The sequence below is a fragment of the Pimephales promelas genome, chromosome 13, assembly GCF_988280905.1.
Source record: "Pimephales promelas chromosome 13, fPimPro1.hap1.1, whole genome shotgun sequence".
NCBI lineage: Eukaryota > Metazoa > Chordata > Actinopteri > Cypriniformes > Leuciscidae > Pimephales > Pimephales promelas.
In genome coordinates, this window is record NC_142781.1 from 4125877 (window position 1) to 4151163 (window position 25287).

At 36.8% G+C, this 25287-nt stretch overlaps 1 protein-coding gene across 1 annotated transcript in view; it reads left to right on the forward strand.

The window, feature by feature from the left end:
* The first annotated feature begins 2986 nt into the window (after positions 1–2986).
* nt5e (5'-nucleotidase, ecto (CD73)) overlaps positions 2987–25287 on the forward strand; it is a 169306-nt gene continuing 147005 nt past the window's right edge. The window contains exons 1-2 of the mRNA XM_089118350.1: positions 2987–3393; positions 13818–14040. Of these exons, the coding sequence (XP_088974476.1) occupies positions 3067–3393; positions 13818–14040 (550 nt within the window). The 5' untranslated portion in view covers positions 2987–3066. The remainder of the gene's footprint in view (positions 3394–13817; positions 14041–25287) is intronic.

Here is a 25287-nt window from a genome sequence, read left to right on the forward strand (position 1 = left end):
CTGTATCTTCAGTTGATTTCATTTAAGGCTGCAAGTAGTTCTTGTGTTTCTCTTGTCTTCAGTGATTCTGCTTATTAAAATCAGGTGTTCATCAATAATGCTCAATCATTATTCAATCAATTAATTATTTCATTAACTCCCACACTGATTCAGTGTTATATTTAACAGCCTGTAGTGTGCACACTGAGCAGTGTTCATTTCATCTGGGCAAACCCATCTGGGGCCTACATGGAAACCGTGGACAAAACGGTCTGGGTCCCAGTTAGATAGCCCAGGTCAAACCAATGTGGGCCCCACATGACTGTGTTGGCTGGGTGGTGGCACCTGATGTTAATAAGAAGAATCAATGAAGGAACTACTGACTTCGAGCCATTACACATTATTGTACTGATTATTACCAGTGGATTTCTGTGATACATCTACACACATTCTTATTTGTATTGAACAGAAGTTTAGATGGTAATGTAACCCCTTTAATGGAATGTTTCGTTTCATGTCACCATTATGGTATGATGTTGTTCGGCTGTTATACGCGAATTATAATAGCCAGATGAACAAATAGGAAAGGTGATCTGATGGTGTTGGTTGTGTTGTGTTGGTTGTGTTATCATTATTTCACAAACATTTGACCTGACCAATGAACTCATATAAAGCTCAGTTTTTGACTAAGGTTTATTTGATCAATTATAGCATCATTGGCCTTGGACCACATCATATTTTTTTTAACATTTTCAATGAAACCAAATGATCAAAGCAATAAAAAAATAATTTCCGAAATTTTTAATGGAGGCACAAACAGACATCAAGAATTTGCGTATTAATCTCAGCAGTGGCGACAAACAGATCACCTCTGAACATAAGCTCATTATTTATTCATGCAGCAATTCATGATGGGAGACATGAATGTGTTTTGATTGGTGGCACCTAGAATGCACTACAACATGCGCTATTATTGTCACCATTGTTGAGATTCACAGGCTAATTCTTGATGTCTGTGTGTCTAAACATTACGTGAGCTTAGAATTATAAGGTTCTATCTCCACTTTTGGTCAAAATTGAGTTTTTGACATAATCTGATCCATTAGGTGTTTATTAATGCCTGTGTGGTGTTATTTTTGTAAAAAAAGATTAATAGATAAAGCTATGATAGAAGATTATACTACATAACAGTTTTGCCAGCTGGGATGTAAAAACTTTGATGCTCAATATCTCAGAACTAACCGAAACGGAGATAGAACCTTATAATTCTAAGCTCACGATTATCAGAGCAAAGTTTTATTTTTGTATTTGATATAGATTATAAACAAATCTCTGGATTACCGTGTAATAATCATAAAAAAATATTATACTGTTCAAGGACATTGCTGCTATAATTAATTAAGTAAACCTAAACTGAACTCTATGTGAGTTCATTGATCAGGTCAAATGATTGTGAAAGATTATGGTAAAACACAGCCAACACCATCAGATCACCTTTCCTATTTGTTCATCTGGCTATTATAATTCACGTATAACACTAATTTAAGGGTCAAGAGCCCAACTAAAACACACACTGAAGAACTAAAAAAAAGTTCTTAATTCATCTGTGACGTCAGTCTGTTATTCCGATATTTTTGTTTAGAAAAATGTGTAAATTTTACTCAATTTAAATGGTTAACTTTTAATTAATATGTTTGGTTAATTATTACTCCATTCTAATTTGTTAAATTTAATAAATAATGTTGATTGTAATCTGTTGCCTCAATTTTATTGATTAGATTTAACAGATTCAGTCGTTTTCATTTTTACAGTGTATATATACACCGAGAGCGTAGTGTACATGTACACTGGGGATTTTGCTGTGTACACTGAAAAAAAAAAACTGCTTTATCTAATCAATAAAATTGTGGCAACATATTACAAGCAATATTATTAATTAAATTGTACAAATTAGAATTAATTAGAATGTTAATTTGATTAACTACTCAATTCTACTTTGTTCAATTTAATAAATAATATTGCTTGTAATCTGTTGCCACAATTTTATTGATTAGATAAAGCATATTCATTTTTACAGTGTATTCAAGATTTTGTGGCTCAGATAAGGTCCAGTTCTGGTTTATTTCTTTGCTCTTGGCTGACATGTGGCACTGCTATGGCCTACTTGAGGCCCAGATCTGGCAAACAGGAGGGAACTACCCAAGGGCCGTCATTCCACGCTGGACCAGATCATCTTTCCACATGTGCCAGATGTGGGCTTGATCTTGACGCTGTATTCTGCTGCCAGGCCATCAGATGGCGATGAAACACTATAGACTGAACATGTAATACGCATGACTCCATCATCTTCAGATTCACTTTTTTGTTGTTTACACTGAGACCGTTTTCAAAAACTTGCACTTTAAAACTGTTCCCAAACGTTTTCAGGCTATCAAAACGCTGTTGTTGTATAAACAAACGGGGGAAAAGGTTTTACGTTTTTAGTTGAAAACGGTGGAGTGTGAACAGCCCCACAGATAAACAAACTGTAAACGTGACAGTAATAGCAATTTACAACTTTGAGTAAAACATCATTTAGACAATAATTTCCCCCATATTTTCCAAGTACACTCAAATTTACATTTTACACAGTATGTATTTTATTTCAATATATGAAAATTGGCAACTTCCTTATGTGTTATCCAATATCTTGTCTATATTATAGGCTATATTAACAATAGGCTATAATAACACAATATATTATTTCATATTTTTTCAGTATATACAATATAATGTATTGATCATAAATATATGGAAATGTATTTTCTTTCAGTTCAGTTGTTTAAATATCAACGTTGGGATATTAAGATAATTTCTTGATTCATCAAAAATGCTAGCAATTCTAGAAACAGAAATCATCACAACAGCCCAAAGTAACCCTATCCAAGTCAAGTTTCCCATGCTAACTATAGGCCTGCATCATGTCACTTTCTCTGAAATGGAACAGTCTCGGTTCTTACCACAACCCCGCCTCCAGAAGCCCGTTCAACGCGACTGATGAGACTCTCGGTACTCAGTAGTACAGCGAACTGAGCGAAGGCAGTGAAGATGAGGACGATGCAGAGGCTCAATTCATTATTTTTCCTTTGGATTCACTGTCAGATGTGCAGGACAGAGTTTGAGCTGACTTTACTCCACACTAATGATGTCCACGCACGAGTGGAGGAGACCAACAGAGACTCGGGCAAATGCAGTAAAGCGCCTTGTTTCGCAGGAGTTGCACGGAGATTTACAAAAATCAAAGAAGTTCGTACCACGGAGAAAAATGTTCTGCTGCTGGACGCGGGGGATCAGTTTCAAGGAACCGTCTGGTTTAACTTTTACAAAGGCGAAGAAGCGGCGTATTTCATGAACAAACTCGGATACGATGCGATGGTAAGAATTATGTCCGCAATTATCGGGTTCACGAAAACTTTGGGTAATTGGTTTGTAGTTAAATACTTAAAAACGCCTGTAAGGCATTAACGCTTGATGCTCTTTTTGAAAGTTTTTTTTTTTTTTTTTTTACATTGTCCTGTGTGTTCTTGTGCACGGAGCAACCATTTAAAAAGTAGCCTACATGCAATTGAGGATAGCAAAAAAAGAGTCAAATGCGAGGCTGCATTTAATTAATCAAAAATACAGTAAAACCTGAAATATTGTAAAATATTATTACAATTTAAAATAATTGTTTTCTATTTTAATACATATAAAACATTTAATTCATTCCTGTGATGACAACGCTGATTTTTCAGCATGGTTAGTGGTTGCAATCCAGTTAGGAATGAGAGAGATAATATTTATATTACACATATTCTCAGTTTACCTTACTAGTAAAATGCATTCACATATATAACCGTCTCTTCTGCAAAAAAAAAAAGATTTCAAGTTAAAAAGTATTTTTACATGCACTTTAATTTTAAATTATAATTAAAATAAATTTTAAATGTAATAATTAAAATATTAGTAAAATAAAAATTCAGCTGTTATTTTAGATATTATGTAATTAATGACAAATTCAAGAAATGCACATACAGAAAATTGATTATATTTTTGCACAGCATTTTGTTTCTTAAATTACATAAAAATGTATGTAAAATTACAAATATAGTTTGTGATTAAACAGTAACAAAACAGTTAAATGATAAAACTGATAAATGACTGGCAGCAACCCCCCCCCCACACACACACACACACCACCACCACCACCACCAAAAAAACAAGCTGTAAAATTAAAGTAAAACATCCTAAATTAGATAAACTAAAAACACTGTTATTTTACAGGTATTTCCTGAATTATCACGATCAAATACCTTCATTGGAAAAAAAGCTACTGCTGCCAAACAAAAACCATAAAATTTATGTGAAATATTCTAATTTAAATAAACGAAAACAGGTATTCCCTGCATTTCACAGGTATTCCCTGCATTATTATGATCAAATACCTTAATTGTAAAAAAATATATATATATAATAATAAATGATGTTTTGGTTTGTCATAATTGAGTGAATGTCACAAACATGCATAACACCTCCTTCATATTATGAAGGTGTAATGTCAGTCTAATGCACACTTCTTCAAGTAAAGTGTTTTATATATATGGTAACACTTTACTTGAAGGGATGTGCATAAGACTGAGATGCAACAGTTGGTTTCTAGAAGAAAATAGCATCATAGTTCAGCTTGTTTTTTTTTTTTCTAGAAACCAACTGTTGCTTTATCTTCCTATACTGTGAAGCTGCTTTGAAACAATCTGTATTGTAAAAAGCGCTATATAAATAAACGTGACTTGACCCTCATTTCGTTCCAAACCCATAAGTTTGTCGCTAGTTTATTTATATGTTTTTGCGCACACAAAAAAATGTTCTCTGCACTTTTTCTAACATTAGAGTTGAAGCACTGTATGGAACATTTTAACAATGTCTATGGTAATAACTTTGCAGTCTATTGCGACAGAAAGCTTTCTGATTTTATGAAAAATATCTTAATTTGTGTTCACAATTTGTGTGATGAAGATGGTTCGATTTACAAAATAAAGTAGATATTTAATAAACAGAAGTATAGCTTCCAAACAGTATGCGGCAGCATGTATCAAACATAACACAAACAATTTGCTATCGCAGGAAGTGGAAATCTTGACCCGAATGAAGGACATCATGAATTCTATGAAGTATTAAGTATTGGTGCAGGGACTGAAGCTTGATGATCAATAGACAATGTTCCTGCAGGACAGCCATCCCAAATCTACTTGAGCTTGGCTCAGGGATCAATCATAGAATGTTCTGTACAGTCTTCAGATTTACATCTCAATGAAAGTGTTTGGTGGAAACATGAACAAAGCAGTGGTAACGTGAAAACCAAAGATTATCATTGATCTGGAAGCCTTTTGAAATGAGGAATGGGCCAAGATTGGAGTAGAGAGCTGACAGACGCTTGTAGCACTTATATGCAGCGTTTATTGGAGGTTATAAAGAATAAAAGATTTTGCATTCAATTTGACTTTGGGGGGTTGAATAATTTTGTACATTAATGTTTAAAGCCAATTGGATTTTTATTATTTTTCATCAACTTGACATTCTCTGATTGATTGAAATTATTCAGGGGGGTTGAATAATTTTGATCGCAACTGTATACAGGTCAAAAGGGCCAAATCTTGTAAAAGTGTGTTCTGTTCATGTTAAATTAGTTTCAGTTCAGGTTTTTTCACACAGTGGACAGTTACGGGAACCATTCAAGTATTCGGAACATAAAATAAAACTTTAGTTCGTTGCTCATCACCGTGACTCATGATTTATCCAGGTTTCAAAAGTGTTGACAGTTTTTCCATCATCATAGGTGCCAAAGGGATATTTTCCTCATATTATTATTGACGTAATGTAGAGCAGAAGTGGACAGAACGTACTGGACAGGTGCCCATGAGCCACTGGAGTCTTCATTACAGTGGACAGAGCACCTGTTCAGGTGTAGTGGGATTCAAACTTGTGGAACATAAACAGAAAAGGTGTTTCCCAAATGTAGATTCCCGAATGGTATACATCACCCATTGTCAGAGAAAGTTTAGATATGGTTGGGTGAATTCTTCTATCCCCACTCTGTGATTCATTTAAATTGCTGTAGATGAAGAGTACACTAAACATGAGTGTTCGATGGCCAAAAAAGAAGATCATTTTGGATTTTTGATAGGACAGAATAATAGAACTTATACATATGGCCACATTTAAATGAAGCATTTAAATGTTAAGCATTTACAGGGAAAGTTTCTAAATTTAAAATCAGTAGTACCAGGGATGCATGATTTTTACAAATTTCGCAGGATTGAAAAAAACGCAGTTCTTTTGTATTCTATTGGAAAATCCATGTTTTTTACATTTTGAATTTGCTCTTAATTAATGTCTACAGTTATTTCAAATGTGTCTTTTATTTAATGGTAATGGTCCAAAAGTGACTGGGCAAATATCTTAAAGGGTACATATCATGCTTTTAAATCATTTATTTTTACATATAAATCATACCGTTGTGGTCTATATAAAACATAACTGCAATGCTTGGGTCTGAATTCCTCATTATTATAGCTCCACAGGCCCCTTTTCTACCCCTTTTCTGATGTGCGTCTTTGAGCGCCCCGTTTCAAAGCGGCCCCTTTAAATAAAAAGGAGATGCGTCATACCCCGCCCGCTCTCCAGGTCCATGAGTTCACGGTCGGTTCAACTCCCCACGTTCGGCCATTATTGTAGTTTGATTAGAGATATACGATTATATACGATACCTTCAAAGAACATTTTTATTCACACGTTAATAAAATGTCAACAACAGAAGACTTGTCCATCAAGCCTTACATATTCGAGCCAGAGCGAGCGCGTTGATAAAGACGACGACGAACCTGCAGAACAACCTCTTCATTATGGATATATTGGTATGTGAGTTAACTGTTTTGTGTTATTAGTGAAAGTCGACTATTTCTCTTGTTAAAACAAGCACACTGACAAGATGACTACGGTCTAATCTTACCACAAAAAAAATTTGTATTGACAATATGATACGTTTAGAAAAGCATCAGAAAACAAAGCAGCTAAATGACCATTGATGAAACTCAAGAAACAATAATACTGCAGACGTGTAACGTCACTTCAAAACAAAAACAGAGAAAGACAAAGGTACTGCTGAACCATGACCACCATGTGTTTTAAGAAAGGAAAGATTTTTATTTTTATTAACGATATTTACAGCTTATCGAAATGCTCTGTTCATCGTCTCCAAAGATAGAAGGAATTTACCCCTCATTCAGACGAAGTCAATCGGCAAACCCTTCTTTATACTGGCGGAGGTTGTTAAAGTGGGAATCCTTGAAGTGCTTCAGGTCACTAACGTACATCCAACAACCAAACATTTTGACTTGCCCTCTCGTAACTTCTGCATCATTGAGCTAGGACTACAAAATCGGCGCAAGAAATAATAATGGCGGATTGCTCGAAGTGTTGGACCGGTAGTTAATGTCCTTATTTGGCAGTTCCGCTGCAAATACGGTGACGCACTTGCTTAAAAAACGTCATAGAGAACAGAAAAATCTGAACAGGTTGAAAAATATGACCAAAACAGAATATAAAGATATAAATGAAGCACCTGAAGAGAATAATTTCATCTTTTCTGTACTTATAAACACTCCAAATATACAACAAAATGCATTTAAGGGCTAAAAAAATGGATTTTGCATGATATGTCCCCTTTAAATCTTACCAATCTTATCCAAAACACCAGCAGGATAGCAAACACATTATGATCACACAACACAATCAGACAAAATTTAAAATGTCACATGAAAAATCGGAGATGGGAAAGCCCTTTTATTTATTGTTTGATCTGATATAGTTTATTGAGAGTCTTTGAAAAATACCTCATGAAGCTCATAAGACTGGAAACTATGGATATTTAGTGGTGTTATCATATTTTATTTGTTTATAGTACAGTAATACAAATTATTTCTGACCTTTTTCTCATGTTAAGTTATTATTTCTCATGTTGTTATTGTTTTTATTATTTGTATATACCGATCATTAGGAGTTGAGTTATTAGATCATTAGATTATGCATAGAAAAGGACATGTTCAACACTATTTTAACCTGTCATTACCGAACTGCAGTTACACATGCTGTAAAAAGGTCAAAAATAGTTTTAATTACTGGTGCATGCATACAAATTGTAAAAAAAAATATATAAATATATATATATATAAATACAAACCTGTGCCTTAAGCTGATATTATGTTCATGACATAGTCAATAGTCAAACCAAAATGTATTCAGAGACCTTCAACATATCTCACAGTATCACAGTTTATTCGCCATAGTTTAGAAAATGGTAATAAAATATGAGCAGAACTCGGAGTTATCAGATCAGTTAAAATTTCACCGGTTTTGTCCGTCCTTCTGTTAGACTCTCACAGATGAATTATGTTGAATATCTGTCAGCTGTTAAATTTAACTACACAATTAGATAATACCAGTTTAGCTCAACCAATCACCAAGCAATACTTAATGTTGTTCAGTCTGTGTGTAAAAAGGTTGCATTAGCAATTACAGAAAAAAAAAACACTTCAGCAAAACATGATCAAGTCAAAGTGTCTGAATACTTTGTGGTCCCAATTTTTTGTTTTTGACATTTTACTGGTAGTCACTGTATGAAGAATTTTTGGTCACAGTTTACTTTATTTTGCTATCCTCACTTTCATTCAGTAAATTAACGTCTAGTTTACAACTGTAAACTCTGTTCCCTGAAAACAGGGAATGAGACACTGCGTCGAAGCTATAGGGAACGCCCTCCGCATAAACGGGTGTCTGAAAAGCTATCCAATCACTGCAATCGAATTTGTCCAGCGACAGCTTATGACATCATTACTTGTGTGACCCGGGAGTATAAAAGGGGCGCCTAGGGAATATGTCATCCTGTTGTCAGGGAACAGAGGTTACAGGCTTAACCTAGACGTTCCCTTTCGAAAGAGAACTTGCACTGCGTCAATGGCGCTATGGCAAATGTTAGAAATGGCAGTTCCAACCTGAAATGCCAAGAAAACACTCCCCTTTTGGTTAACTAGGCAGTCAGTGACATTATTTCCTATGGTCACTTTCCAAGCTATAAGCCTCAAATAGGCCCCCAAATAAGGAAAAGCCTACCAAGGCCGCTCAATGGCTGAAACTAACAGCTTCCATGGAAGGGGTTTCTTTAAGGCAGGGTGGGGAACGTTGATCCTGGAGGGCTACTGTCCTGCAGAGTTTAGCTCCAACTTTTTTTTTAGCTCACTGAAGGAGACAATTGTAAGCCACTGTTATGGCGATCATTGTTTGCTTTAGTTGGGCTCTTGACCCTTATATTATTAACTTTAGATTTTGTTTGGCTGTTGTTTCTGACTTATAACTGCCAGATGAAAAAAGTGATGTTATGGTGTTGGTTATATTATGACAGTCATCATTTGAACCTTATGTTTAATGATTTATGCTGTTGGTTACAGCATAACTGTGATTCTGCATAAATATCCAGAATTTTAAATATAATATAAAGGATTTTGTAAAAGTTGTTTTAAAAAAAATCTCTCTTTTAGGTACACCTAGACGTCAAGATTCAGTCAATGCATCTCAACAATGGTGACGAGCAGAATACTCAGTTAGGAAAAGTACATTACATAGACAATTCAGATCATAATTTATTCATACCGCAATGCATGATGGGAGCCAGTAATGAGTTTTGATTGGTGGCAACCAATGCAACATGCATTATTACTGTCACCATTGTTGAGATTCACAGGCTGATTATTGATGTCTGTGTTTCTAAATAAATTAATTTGAAAGTGTTTTGGTCAGAACAATGTTTATGAAATATTTTGGATTAAAAAATACTGATAGTCATATGCTGTGGAATCACAAAGCTGTTGCTAACAAGTTGAACCAGTAACTCAATAAGTTTCATTTATCAGATAACAGCATGATTATGCCACAACATAACCAACACTATCAGATCACACTTTTCTTTGTTCATTTAACTGTTATAAATCAATAACAGCAGACAAACAAAATTTAAAGTGAAAGTCTAAGGGTCAAGAGTCCAACTAAAGCAAACACTGATCGCCATAACGGTGGCTTACAATTTGGGATTTTCTCCTCCATTGATTCTGCTTGATAACACCAGATGTTCATCAATAATGCTCAATCATTATTCAATCACTTAATTATCTCATTAACTCCAACACTGATATGTGTTATGTTTAACAGCCTGTAGTGTGCACACTGAGTAGTGTACTTCATCTGGGCAAACCCATGTGGAGCCTACATGGAAACCAGGAGCAAAACTGTCTGGGTCCCAGTTAGATAGTCCAGGTCAAACCCACTGATGGGCAGTAACGCGTTAGAAGTAACGCGTTACTGTAATCCAATTACTTTTTTCTAGTAACGAGTAAAGTAAGGGATTACAATTGAAAAAACAGTAATTAGATTACCGTTACTTCCCCGTAAACAGCCTGCGTTACTGCGTTAGTTAACCGTGATTTTGTTTAGTCAGACTGTCTCGTGATATGAGTCGTGCGTGAATAAAAATGATGAATGAGCGGCGCGACATCAGTGAGAGACGACTAGAGCGCGGGAGAGAGCAGCCGAGCTGCCAACTCTCATACACGCTCACACTACACACCCCTGATTTCTCGCGCTGAAGTGTCAATCCCGTCGGTCAAATGCCTGAAAGATGAGTTTATCTATAAATCTAACCGTTGAGCCACATTTGTGATTTACTAGTTATACCGCAAATTAGTTAAAATCTCCCGGAATCTAGAGCGAGCGCGCATGCGAGACTGTGTTCCAAAGTCCAAACTTCGTATCGCGCACACGACGAGGAGAGCGAGAGAGAGACTTGCGTACTATGCAGAGAGCATCCTGATCTGGAAACAGGACCCCCGTTGGAGAATGTCTAAATTCTACCTCAAATCTGAGCAAGCATGTCACGAGACAGCCTCACACCGTTAACTAAAGCAGCAAGCCGGTACAGGAATGTGAAACTTACTGAAAAAAACCCTGAACCCCCATCTGACATGACCGCTGCGGCTACATGCTGATGGGACATAACCACTGTTTAACTCCGAAAGAAAAAAAAAAAACACAGAAAAAACTTGAAGCCAAAATACGGCATGCAACAGCATTTTCTGTTTTGATTAAACTAATTTTTACTCCTCTCTGCACTTTACTGTTAAAAGACGTAAGTGTTAATAATTTACAGTCATGAGCGACTTTCATGATTTTGTTGCTGTATTTTTACATCTATTCAAATGAAGGATTTTACAAAACATATTTATTTTATATGCTGGAATATGTAGAAATGTATATTAACAGAAGAAGGGCTGTCTTTATTTCATTAAAATATGGTGGAATGTGCAGAAAATAGGTTTAAATGTTCAACAATTTTCTTCCAGTCTGAGACTGTTGCATTTAATTTAATTTTTTCACGATGCAATGTGCATAAAGTTAAAATATTGAAAGAAATAAAACGAGTTAAAAAAAAAGAAAATGTTTAATTTGATTACATTTTAGATGATGGAATATGCAGAAAGAATAGAATTAGGCTTAAAGGTCTATGATTTAGCGTATTCAGGTCGTGCATCATGTTTTTGAAAAGTAACTTAGTAAAGTAACTAATTACTTTTGAAAATAAGTAATCAGTAAAGTAATTAGATTACTTTCTTGGAGAAGTAATCATTAATCAGTAACTAATTACTATTTCCAAGTAACTTGACCAACACTGGTCAAACCCATGTGGGCCCCACATGACTGTGCTGGCTGGGGGTGATCTGTGTTTGCTTTAGTTAGGTGCTTTACTCTTAAATCATTAACTTTAGATTTTGTTTGGCTGCTGTACGGGAGTTGTAACAGCCATAAGAACAAATAAAAAAGGTGGTCTGATGGTGTTAGTTATGTTAAAAAAATCAATATTTAACAATCATTTGACCTGATTTACTGAACTCATATAGAGCTTAAATTAGGTTTACTTTATCAATGATAGCTGCGCTATTCTTGAACAGCATAGTGTTTTAAACTTTTACAAAGAAATCCAATATACAAAAAAGTATTTATTTGATATAGTTTTTAGACACAAAGACATCAAGAATCAGCCTTGTGAATCTCAACAATGGTTACAATTATAAACCATGTTGCAGTGCATTCTGGAAAACTCATTCATGGCTCCAATCATGCATTACTGCATGAATAAATAATGAGCTAATGTTCAGAAGTGATGTTTGTCACCATTGCTGAGATTCATAAGCTCATATGTATATATATATATTTATATATATATTTGACGAGGTCCTGGGCCAGAATCAGGGAGGCTCAAAGGGAGCCTACAACATAATGATCTTATTTAGTGCTAAAATCCACAAGATGGTGGAACCACCTTCAAGGAGGCCAGTAAAAGCCTACTACTTGATAACGATACTTGTTAGCAGAACTAGCCTTACATATCATAAGCATACTCACAGAAATAATGTGGGCCCGATTTTTCCTACTTTACATTACCAGTGGACAGTGTACTCCGCTAGAGAGCTATCGACCCTTTAAACAAGGGGAGTGCAGTCTTACTCTACCTGACTATTGAGAAGGCCAATAGAAAGGCCTACAAATTCAATTATCATAAGCGTCAGCCCATGGCATGCTTAGGCTCTAAGGGAGTATACTCAAACCTGACCCAAATTGAAGGGAGTACTAAAGTGAGCCCCAGTGGTGCAGGGCGAATAAACAGCTGTGGGTAGCCAAAAAACACTATGCCTAAGGGAAATGGATGCCTCAGCTATGAAAATTCAAGCTTCTAGTAGATCGTCTAAACCAGATATTAAGGCAGCCCTTGTGGGGATGACGCTTGAATATCCTGTGACTGAAGTTCAAAGCTATAGTTTCATAACAACTCTCAGAAGTGAGAGGAGACCTGCTATACAAATACAAAAGGCGGCTATCCAGGTGGCCCGAACAGGGCAAACGTTTGGTTGGTCTATCTGGAGCTTTATACAAAGCGGTGGCCTCAAATTGGAGGAAGCCATCTCATGCTGAATAAAACCTGTTTGAAGCTCTCAGGCACGATGGCCTAGAGATTTCTCTATGAGATGAAGCCAACCTGTACATCACTGGTTGACCAATATTGGCACCACCTACTACATAAACCTTACGACTCTATCACAAGAGGAGGTCTATGATAAGATGGCTAGCTATAATAAAGGAACTTCACGGCCCTAATTTCCTAATTTTAATATCATATCAAACATACCTCCTAATTCCTTCTTAACAGGGAACCGAGGTCTAAAGTTAAACAACCTTATAATAAAGACCTACTGCTTGTAGAGCAGCTGCCTAAATTTTATTCTTCGAATGAAGGCCTACCCCCCAAAATCTAGAAAGGGTGCGCTCACTACCATTCCGTTTAATGGGAAAATATTGTCATCGGACCAGTACATAATTGTTCTTATCTTTTTTAGGTGACTGCAAATCAGACAAAACAGTCCCTGAAGGCGAAAAGAGGATGGCATGTTCTCTAAACACCCCTTTTATACTTTGCACTAGTAGTGATGTCATAGGCTGTCGCCGGTCAAATTCGATTGCCGTGATAGGATAGCTTTTCAGACACCGGTTCACATGGAGGGCGTTCCCCATAACGCAGTGCGAGTTCTCTTTCGACACTAGTGTCCTGCACCCACTTGTAAAAAAAAATCATCAAATTATATCTGGTGTCTCAGTAATTTTTGGTTTGACTGTAAATTACATTTTACTGCATAAAAAATGTTGTGTGTATGATGCTTTAGGCTTTAGGAAATCATGAGTTTGACAATGGAGTGGATGGCCTCGTGAAACCTTTTCTTCAGGAAGTGAACTGCACTGTTCTCAGCGCAAATATCAAGGCCGATCAGACAATTGCTCCTCAGATCAGCGGCTACTATCTCCCATATAAAATCTTCAATGTTAACTCGGAGAAAGTAGGAGTTGTTGGCTACACATCAATGGAGACCCCTGCTTTGTCTCAACCAGGTAAGATACTTTATTACATCCAGGCCAGGTTTACACATAATGTTGCAAATCACTCTCTTGAACACATTTAAGATTACCCATGCTTTACGATGGAAAAACAAATGTTTTTTTTTTTTTTTTTTTAAAGCATGTTTGGGGTTTGTTATTACGTAAGTATAAAGGTGAAATGTGTAATTTTGAATGGCTTATAGTTGTCTCTTTGTGTTAAAGCAGGCTAGTAGCAAGAACAAAAATCTGTCATTTCAAGTGCATACCCTTATGCTAATAAAATGTTTATTGATCAATATATTAAATCGTTTTATAAATTGAAAAATAAACAGAACAATATATTGCGTTACAGTACTATATTACAGTATATTGAATAATTGATGAGGAATTGCCGCTTTTCATTTATTTAAAAATCACAATAAAGTATCTATGTGTATTCAAGTTTTTTTTTAACTCAATCGAGTTATGTTTCTGCTATTCCATGTATCTGAGTTGCATTCACAAGGAAAGTTGTGTTGATATTACGTAAAGTCTGATTGGTCAAACACAAACTAGTTGTTCAAAATACTCAAAATGTTCCTTGTCTTTCTTTGCCATAGCAAATGTGCCTTACACACAGTTATAGCAGCCAGAGATAAACTAACATTAAAACAAACACTAATCACAATAACAATGACTTCAACAAAATGGTCTATCATTGTCCCAACAATCTTTTATAGTCTGGTAGGAAGGGGGGGTTCACCTGCACCCGAAAGATATTTTTTTTAACCTAGTTTTTTGTAATCCTTAAGGTGTCTAGAAAAGTAATTTTGATGTTCCCCGCGCAAATTTTTGTCCCATATGTGATTTTTTGTGTCATCTTTTGTGTCCGTGCTTGATTTTTGGCTGCGGAAAATGAAAACTTTAAACCTACATAGAATCTGAACAATACATCCTACAGACACAATCTACCCCATTTTCTCTTCGTCTTTGCATGAGGAATTGATAGATATGAGGATTGTCTTGATTAGATGATGTATAGTGCATAAAAACTCAAATAAACACCAAAAAATGTCAAAAAATGGTGACATTGGATCACTGGAACTCCTCCCCTATGGACCCTTCTGATATATGTTTTCTAACTTTTGTATTTTTACAGTCTTTAGGATGTCTAAGAAGCAAATGTTGATGATCCCCACCTGAAATATTGTCACATGTATGTATTTTCTGGCTATAGTGGTTGCCACCCTGGATATCCAAAAAAGCAAAAAAGCACATTTATAGGCAGTCTGTTTTTCTCCTTTAGTTTTCGATTTGATAAATCTCCTCCATTTTTCATAACTGGCTATGTAAATTATCGTTGAGCACATGTTGAGCTTGTTCCCAACGTCAATTGTTGCACATTAAAAATATAACATAGATATTTTAATTAAATAATACATTTTAAGATACAACGTGTTCAAAAATATGCATTAATTAAAAATCACATCATGTAATTAGGATTCACTGGTAATGTGAGGTTTATTTAACATACATTTTTAAACTAACTACACAAATACATCGCCTACACCATGCACCAACACACAATTAGAAAGGTCTTTCTTGGTGAAGAGCATTTAGCGTTATGGAAGCCCACATTAACTGGCAGATAATGGTCTCTCCAGGTTTCTGTTAAGTTAAAAAAAAATGTTATGCTTAATAATTAATTAATTATACTTTCATTATTATTATTATTACTACTGGTGAGGGAATGTGTTTCATCTCGAGTGGGACAATCTGAACAAAATAACAACAAACATTCATGGCTCAAATGTGGTGAACTGGACCGGTGGGATCATGATACAGGAGGTGAAACCTGAATTTGATGCCCCCAACTCTCTGGAAATTCCACGAATGCTCCCACTCTACGAGTGGAAAAAGACGCGCTCCCTTATGGTAGATATACCTGAGACCCTAAATTCATCATCAAGTCATGATTAGATGATGTATAGTGCATAAACACTCAAATGAACACCAAAAAATTTACAAATAAATTGTGACATTGGATCACTGGAACTCCTGTCCTCAGGACCCTATTGATATATGTTTTCTAACTTTTGTACTTTTACAGTCTTTATGATGTCTAAGAAGCAAATGTTGATGATCCCCACCTGAAATAACTATCTATCCATCATTAAAGTGCATCTGTCCATCATAAAAGTGCATCTGTCCATCACAAAAGTGCATCTGTCCATCACAAAAGTGCATCTGTCCATCATAAAAGTGCATCTAACCATCACAAAAGTGCATCTGTCCATCATAAAAGTGCATCTGTCCATCATAAAAGTGCATCTGTCCATCATAAAAGTGCATCTGTCCATCACAAAAGTGCATCTGTCCATCACAAAAGTGCATCTGTCCATCACAAAAGTGCATCTGTCCATCACAAAAGTGCATCTGTCCATCATAAAAGTCCATCTGTCCATCACAAAAGTGCATCTGTCCATCACAAAAGTGCATCTGTCCATCATAAAAGTGCACCTGTCCATCATAAAAGTGCACCTGTCCATCATAAAAGTGCATCTATCCATCATAAAAGTGCATCTGTCCATCATAAATGTTCATCTGTCCATCAAGTGCATCTGTCCATCATAAAAGTGCACCTATCCATCATAAAAGTGCATCTATCCATCACATAAGTGCATCTGTCCATCATAAAAGTGCATCTGTCCATCATAAAAGTGCATCCGTCCATCATAAAAGTGCATCTGTCCATCATAAAAGTGCATCTGTCCATCATAAAAGTGCATCTATCCATCATAAAAGTCCATCTGTCCATCATAAAAGTGCATCTGTCCATTATAAAAGTGCATCTGTCCATCATAAAAGTGCATCTGTCCATCATAAAAGTGCATCTGTCCATCATAAAAGTGCATCTACCAATCATAAAAGTGCATCTGTCCATCATAAAAGTGCATCTATCAATCATAAAAGTGCATCTATCAATCATAAAAGTGCATCTGTCCATCATAAAAGTGCATCTATCCATCATAAAAGTGCATCTGTCCATCATAAATGTTCAATTTAAAATGCAAAAAAAAATAAAATAATAATAATAAATAAATAAATTATTGTTTTCAAGGTGAAAAGGATTCGTTTGCCTGGATCCACGCCGAAGAAAACGTCTAAATGTCACGTTTTTAATGAAGCAGCCTAATGAGTAAAATGTCTATTTTCTTGGGCGTCCCCCAGCTCCTCGTTTAAGCAAAAGGTACGCTAAAACAACGTATTACATCGACGTTAAACCACGTTAACCGTGTTAACCATAACCTTTTAAATACTCAACCTAGTTCCGTTGCGGGAAGAAACTCCTGTAACTTCAGTGCCCAACCCGTATCACGACAAGACGTGAAATAATCATGTTGGTCCACTTTGGAAAATGTGTAGATGTCACGGTTTAGTTTAACCCCCTCAAACGTGAAACTTACACGTTTGCGTTAACACGCTCCAGTGGAGAGCAGTGGCGTATCCAGGACATTTTTTGGGGGGTGGCCAAGATGGGACACAAAGCTAGAGTGGGGTGGCCATGGCACAGCGAAGTTAAATGCGTATATGTACGCAGCCGACCATGGATCAAATCCCGGTCCTTTGCTGCATGTCACATCCTCTCTCTCTCCCATGATTTCCTTTCTCATAACTGTCAAATAAAAGTGTCTATCCTGTTAAAAACAGTCGTAATCACCAATCACAGACAGTTCTCAAGTATCTCTGGTTATTTTAACATGTCTATTTTTAATCAGTAATTATGGTCAGGATAGGGTAAATATTTTCTAAGAACTATTTTCTTGTAGTGGATTTAAGTCCTTGTCACTTCACAAGTTAGATTAGATTAGCAAAATTAAACTGCTTTTAACTAATCCTATACACTAACATGTATCAGTCGTCAGCTCATCATCTGTGTCACCTGTATTGTTACCTGAGTTTGCTTTACTAATTGAGGCACCATCTTGTGGTTACATGAAAACACAGAAATCCAACAGGACAAACCAACATGCTTAAAGATAGGACTTTATTCAAAAGTGTATCTGTAAAAGCAAAAGAAAAAACTAAGTTTGTGAGGAAAAAAACAAAATATTTGTTGTTCTTTACATGTTTAGTTTATGTTATTATTTAGCTTAGATATAATTTGTTAGAGATACTGGAATTTGAATTTCTTAGTTTGTTCTTTGCCAGGAGTGTTTTTATTTAACCACAAGAGGGGACTTAAATAAGTAAAGCAAACACAGGTAACACAGAGAATGGCCTGATGACTGAATAATTTCATTAGGATGCCTTGTGATGTATGAAAATGTACAAAAAGTGTTTTTTAGCCCAGACAGTATTCATGTCCAAGGCCTTGATGAAAGTATAAATTGAAATGTTGGCTTTGATTCAGCATACATTAATACGTTTTTAAAATCAAACAGTTAAGACTCAAAATCATAAATAGTCAAGATGCTTCTTCATAATTTAACTTATGACATTTGTGCCATTTTAATGCAATTTACTCTGCCTATTTAAACTTCTAAAAATATATGTGGACTGTAAAGATGAGCTAATTGATACAAACAAAAAGTCCTTTTTAAACTCCCCTTAAACCACAGAGCAAATAAATAAGTCACAGCTTGTTTTTTGTGTTTTAACTTAAATCTACTGTCACACTATATTTAACACACTTGACACAAACACAAAAATATAACATTAGCTATAATTGAACACACACATCTGCAAAAACCACCATCTGTCTTCCAGAAAATAGCGTTTTATATTTCATGGCGATGTATGAGTGGAAATAAGGTGTGGCCCCTTTAAGAGCTGCACGCGTCCTCTTTACCGTCTGCACTCTCTCAGGATGCTAATCTAGCTAGTACAGTGTAGTTCGACTTTTTCAGTTTTCCTACACATTCACAGGGAACTACGATATAACTAAACATTAAATTACCATACCTCTCAATCTACAGATTCCCGCGTTTTTATCGTTGTATTTGTTGCTGTTGTAAGACTGTCCACCTGTTTCACGGAGCAGCAGCCAGCGCGCACATCTCATTAGTAACCTGACCTGCATGGCCAAACGTCCGCTGAGCAGAAATCAGCTCTCAGAGCCTCAGTATGACTATTACTGTGTTATTAAAAAAGGTAAAACTGGACCTAAATCGGTTGATCAGTTGTCACCATTGATTGACAGCATTTCTCTTGTTTCTTGTGTTGACAAACTTGACCAACTACCTATCAGATCTGGGGTGGCCACAGGGGTGGCCAATGAGCTTTCAGGATAGAATCGCAGGATTTTCCCCTAGAATCGCCAGTGCCTCTATCAGAATCCAGAGTTTTGAGAAGATTTGGGATACTTAATTTTTCACCCCCCCAAAAAAACATAAGGGGTAACACTGTCGTTTTTTTTTCTGGTCGAAATTTTGATTTTCGATATCTCAGCTCTGGAAGGGTCTAGAGCCTCCATTGTTGCACTCAGGTCTAAGTCTCATGGCCCTCTATCAGAATCCAGAGTTTTGAGAAGATTGGGGATACTTAATTTTTCGCCCAAAAAAAAAAAACGTAAAGGGTAACACTGTCGTTTTTTTTCTGGTCGAAAATTTGATTTTCGATATCTCAGCTCTGGAAGGGTCTAGAGCCTCCATTTTTGCACTCAAGTTTAAGTCTCATGGCCCATCTATCAGAATCCAGAGTTTTGAGAAGATTGGAGAAACTTCATTTTTCGCCCCGAAAAAAAAAAAAAACGAAAGGGGTACCACTGTCGTTTTTTTTTTCGGGCCGAAATTTTGAGTTTCGATATCTCAGCTCTGGAAGGGTCTAGAGCCTCCATTTTTGCACTCAGGTCTAAGTATCATGGCCCTCTATCAGAATCCAGAGTTTTGAGAAGATTGGGGATACTTCATTTTTCGCCCAAAAAAAAAAACGTAAGGGGTAACACTGTCGTTTTTTTTTCTGGTCGAAATTTTGAATTTCGATATCTCAGCTCTGGAAGGGTCTAGAGCCTCCATTGTTGCACTCAGGTCTAAGTCTCATGGCCCTCTATCAGAGTCCAGAGTTTTGAGAAGATTAGGGATACTTAATTTTTCGCCCAAAAAAAAAACGTAAGGGGTAACACTGTCGTTTTTTTTACGGGTAGAAATTTTGATTTTCGATATCTCAGCTCTGGAAGGGTCTAGAGCCTCCATTGTTGCACTCAGGTCTAAGTCTCATGGCCCTCTATCAGAATCCAGAGTTTTGAGAAGATTAGGGATACTTAATTTTTCGCCATAAAAAAAAACGTAAGGGGTAACACTGTCGTTTTTTTTACGGGTCGAAATTTTGAGTTTCGATATCTCAGCTCTGGAAGGGTCTAGAGCCTCCATTTTTGCACTCAGGTCTAAGTCTCATGGCCCTCTCTCAGAATCCAGAGTTTTGAGAAGATTGGGGATACTTAATTTTTCGCCCAAAAAAAAACGTAAGGGGTAACACTGTCGTTTTTTTTTCCGGGTCGAAATTTTGAATTTCGATATCTCAGCTCTGGAAGGGTCTAGAGCCTCCATTGTTGCACTCAGGTCTAAGTCTCATGGCCCTCTATCAGAATCCAGAGTTTTGAGAAGATTGGGGATACTTAATTTTTCGCCCCAAAAAAAAAAACGTAAGGGGTAACACTGTCGTTTTTTTTTTACCGGTAGAAATTTAGATTTTCGATATCTCAGCTCTGGAAGGGTCTAGAGCCTCCATTTTTGCACTCAAGTTTAAGTCTCACGGCCCTCTATCAGAATCCAGAGTTTTGAGAAGATTGGGGATACTTAATTTTTCGCCCAAAAAAAAAAAACGTAAGGGGTAACACTGTCGTTTCTTTTTTCGGGTCGAAATTTTGATTTTCGATATCTCAGCTCTGGAAGGGTCTAGAGCCTCCATTGTTGCACTCAGGTCTATGTCTCATGGCCCTCTATCAGAATCCAGAGTTTTGAGAAGATTGGGGATACTTAATTTTTCGCCCAAAAAAAAAAAACCTAAGGGGTAACACTGTCGTCTTTTTTTCGGGTCGAAATTTTGAGTTTCGATATCTCAGCACTAGAAGGGTCTAGAGCCTCCATTGTTGCACTCAGGTCTAAGTCTCATGGCCCTCTATCAGAATCCAGAGTTTTGAGAAGATTAGGGATACTTAATTTTTCGCCCAAAAAAAAACCGTAAGGGGTAACACTGTCGTTTTTTTTACGGGTCGAAATTTTGATTTTCGATATATCAGCTCTGGAAGGGTCTAGAGCCTCCATTTTTGCACTCAGGTTTAAGTCTCACGGCCCTCTATCAGAATCCAGAGTTTTGAGAAGATTGGGGATACTTAATTTTTCGCCAAAAAAAAAAAAACGTAAGGGGTAACACTGTCGTTTTTTTTTTTCGGGTCGAAATTTTGAGTTTTGATATCTCAGCTCTGGAAGGGTCTAGAGCCTCCATTGTTGCACTCAGGTCTAAGTCTCATGGCCCTCTATCAGAATCCAGAGTTTTGAGAAGATTCGGGATACTTAATTTTTCGCCCAAAAAAACGTAAGGGGTAACACTGTCGTTTTTTTTACGGGTCGAAATTTTGAGTTTCGATATCTCAGCTCTGGAAGGGTCTAGAGCCTCCATTTTTGCACTCAGGTCTAAGTCTCATGGCCCTCTATCAGAATCCAGAGTTTTGAGAAGATTAGGGATACTTAATTTTTCTCCCCAAAAAAACCTAAGGGGTAACACTGTCGTTTTTTTTACGGGTCGAAAATTAGATTTTCGATATCTCAGCTCTGGAAGGGTCTAGAGTCAAGTCAAGACACATTTATTTATATAGCGCTTTTCACAATACAGATTTTATCAAAGCAGCTTCACAGTGATAACATGAAAGTAGCACAACACAGATCAACAACATTGCTAAACACTAAATAACCCCAACTGAGCAAGCTCAAAGCAAGCCAAAAGCAAGGCGACAGTGGCAAGGAACCAAACTCCATCAGATTGGATGGAGAAAAAAACCTTGGGAGAACCCAGGCTCAGTCGGGGGCCAGTTCTCCTCTGGCTTACATTCATATTGTTTAAATATAAATATTAAATATAAATATTGTTTATGAATCAAACGGCGCCATAACATATCGCAGGCGTTGAGTCGTCTCTTCACAGGCGTTGAGTCGTCTCATCACAGGCGTTGGGGCATCCGAAATCCCCGTGAGAGGCTGGACACAAAACTGGACCTGACGAACGCCATTTTTCTCGGGACAAGCGTCCCGAGATAACAGCAGAAAGGCAGATGGGAAATAATTAGCATAGCTGATGTTCATAATGATTTCCGTTATAACTCACAAACTCTCCGTAACCTGAACTCTCCGCAACCCAACCATACGCGCCGACCCGTTTGTCTAAAAGGCTGTCGAGCCCCACTGGTGCGTTAAGCAGTTTCAGTGGCAAACGGTTCCGTATGGCATAACAGAGGACTAAAAGGTAAGCATTATGTGAATGCTTGACTAAAGAGAAGCGTCTTTAATCTAGTTTTAAACTGTGTCAGCGAGTCAGAGGCTCGGACCGTATCGGGAAGGCCATTCCAGAGTTTTGGAGCTAAATGCGAGAACGCCCTCCCTCCTTTACTGGACTTCGATATCCTAGGAATGACCAGAAGCCTTGAATTTAGTGATCTTAAGGAACGCGGTGGATTGTAGGGCGAAAGAAGGTCCGTTAAGTACATAGGTGCTAAACCATTTAGGGCTTTATAGGTCAGTAGTAGTATTTTGTAGTTGATGCGGAACTTAATAGGTAACCAGTGTAGAGATGATAAAATCGGTGTTATATGATCATATTTTCTTGACCTAGTAAGAACTCTAGCAGCTGCATTTTGTACTAACTGTAGCTTGTTTATTGAGGATGCAGGACAACCGGCTAATAAAGCATTACAGTAATCTAGTCTCGAGGTCATGAATGCATGAACTAATTTTTCAGCATCAGAAACAGATAGCATGTTACGCAGCTTAGCAATGTTTCTAAGGTGGAAAAAGGCTGTTCTTGTAACATATGAAATATGATCTTCGAAAGACAAGTTGCGGTCTAGTATAACACCCAGGTCTTTTACTGTAGTGGATAAAGTAACAGGACATCCGTCTATATTAAAGTTGTATTGTGAGAGGTTTTGTGAGTAGTTTTTTGGACCAATAAGTAATACCTCCGTTTTATCTGAATTTAATAGCAGGAAATTACGCGTCATCCAGCATTTTATATCTTTGAGACACTCTGTCATTTTAGATGAGTTAGTGTTTTCATCTGGTCGTGATGAAATATATAATTGAGTGTCGTCAGCGTAACAGTGGAAATTAATTCCATGTTTTCTTATAATATTACCAAGTGGCAGCATATATATTGAGAATAGCAGAGGGCCTAAAACCGATCCTTGCGGTACTCCATAGTCTACTGACGTTATCTTTGATTTTTTCCCATTTAAACAGACAAAATGAGAACGGTCCGATAAGTACGATCTAAACCAGCTTAATGCCTGTCCCTGGACACCGGTGAAGTTTTGTAGTCGATCCAAGAGTATTATATGATCGATAGTGTCGAACGCAGCGCTAAGATCAAGTAGGACTAGTATTGAGATACAGCCTTGGTCAGAAGCTAAAAGTAAATCATTTGTAATTTTAACTAGCGCAGTTTCTGTACTATGATGCGGTCTGAATCCTGACTGGAATTTTTCATAGATATCATTTTCTTGCAAAAAAGAGCACAATTGAGCGGACACTACTTTTTCAAGTATTTTGGACATAAATGGAAGATTTGAGATGGGTCTGTAATTTGCCAAGTTATTTGGATCTAATTGCGGTTTCTTAATGAGCGGTTTTATTACAGCCAGCTTGTATATTTTTGGGACATGACCTAAAGATAAAGACGAGTTAATAATATTGAGGAGAGGCTCTTCCACTGCAGGTAATAGTTCTTTCAGTAGTTTAGTGGGTATTGGATCTAATACACATGTTGTTGGTTTAGATGCAATGATAAGTTTATTTAGCTCCTCCTGTCCTATCGTTGTAAAGCGGTGTAGTTGTTCTAGAGGGGCCATAATTGAAGCTGAATCATAAGACACCATAGCGGATTGTACATTTATAATTTTGTTTCGGATGCTTTCTATTTTCGCATTGAAGTAATTCATAAAATCATTACTACTAAACTGTAACGGTATATTTTGTTCTGGTGATGTCTGATTATTTGTTAGTCTAGCCACGGTGTTAAATAAAAACCTTGGATTATTTTGGTTATTTTCGATTAGTTTGCGGAGATGCTCAGCCCTGGCTGTTTTTAGTGTCTTTTTGTAACGTGACATACTGTCTTTCCACGCGATTCTAAAGACCTCTAAATTAGTTTGTTTCCATTTACACTCTAAGTTGCGAGTTTCTCTCTTGATAGCATGCGTAGCACTGTTGTACCATGGTGCTTTAATTTTCTCTCGAACCTTTTTTAATCTAATTTGCGCAACAATATCTAATGTACTAGTAAGAATGGTGCTTAAACTGCTAGTCATTTCCTCTAATTCATCTGTTTGTTTGGGTTCACTTTGCAGCTTAGATAGATCAGGTAAGCTATTTGAAAATCCATCTATAGTGGTTGGAAGGATTGTTCTGCCTGGTCTATAACGTGGCGCAACATGACATATTTCATCAGTACGTATTATGCAAGTCACCATGTAATGATCAGTGACATCATCGCTTTGTGGTATAATATCTATATCAGTTGGATCGGTTCCATATGATATAATTAGAGCCTCCATTGTTGCACTCAGGTCTATGTGTCATGGCCCTCTATCAGAATCCAGAGTTTTGAGAAGATTAGAGATACTTAATTTTTCGCCCAAAAAAAAAACGTAAGGGGTAACACTGTCGTTTTTTTTTCTGGTCGAAATTTTGAATTTCGATATCTCAGCTCTGGAAGGGTCTAGAGCCTCCATTGTTGCACTCAGGTCTAAGTCTCATGGCCCTCTATCAGAATCCAGAGTTTTGAGAAGATTGGGGATACTTAATTTTTCGCCCAAAAAAAAAAATCGTAAGGGGTAACACTGTCGTTTTTTTTTCTGGTCGAAATTTTGAATTTCGATATCTCAGCTCTGGAAGGGTCTAGAGCCTCCATTGTTGCACTCAGGTCTAAGTCTCAAGGCCCTCTATCAGAATCCAGAGTTTTGAGAAGATTTGGGATACTTAATTTTTCGCCCCCCCAAAAAAACGTAAGGGGTAACACTGTCATTTTTTTTTTCTGGTCGAAATTTTGAATTTCGATATCTCAGCTGTG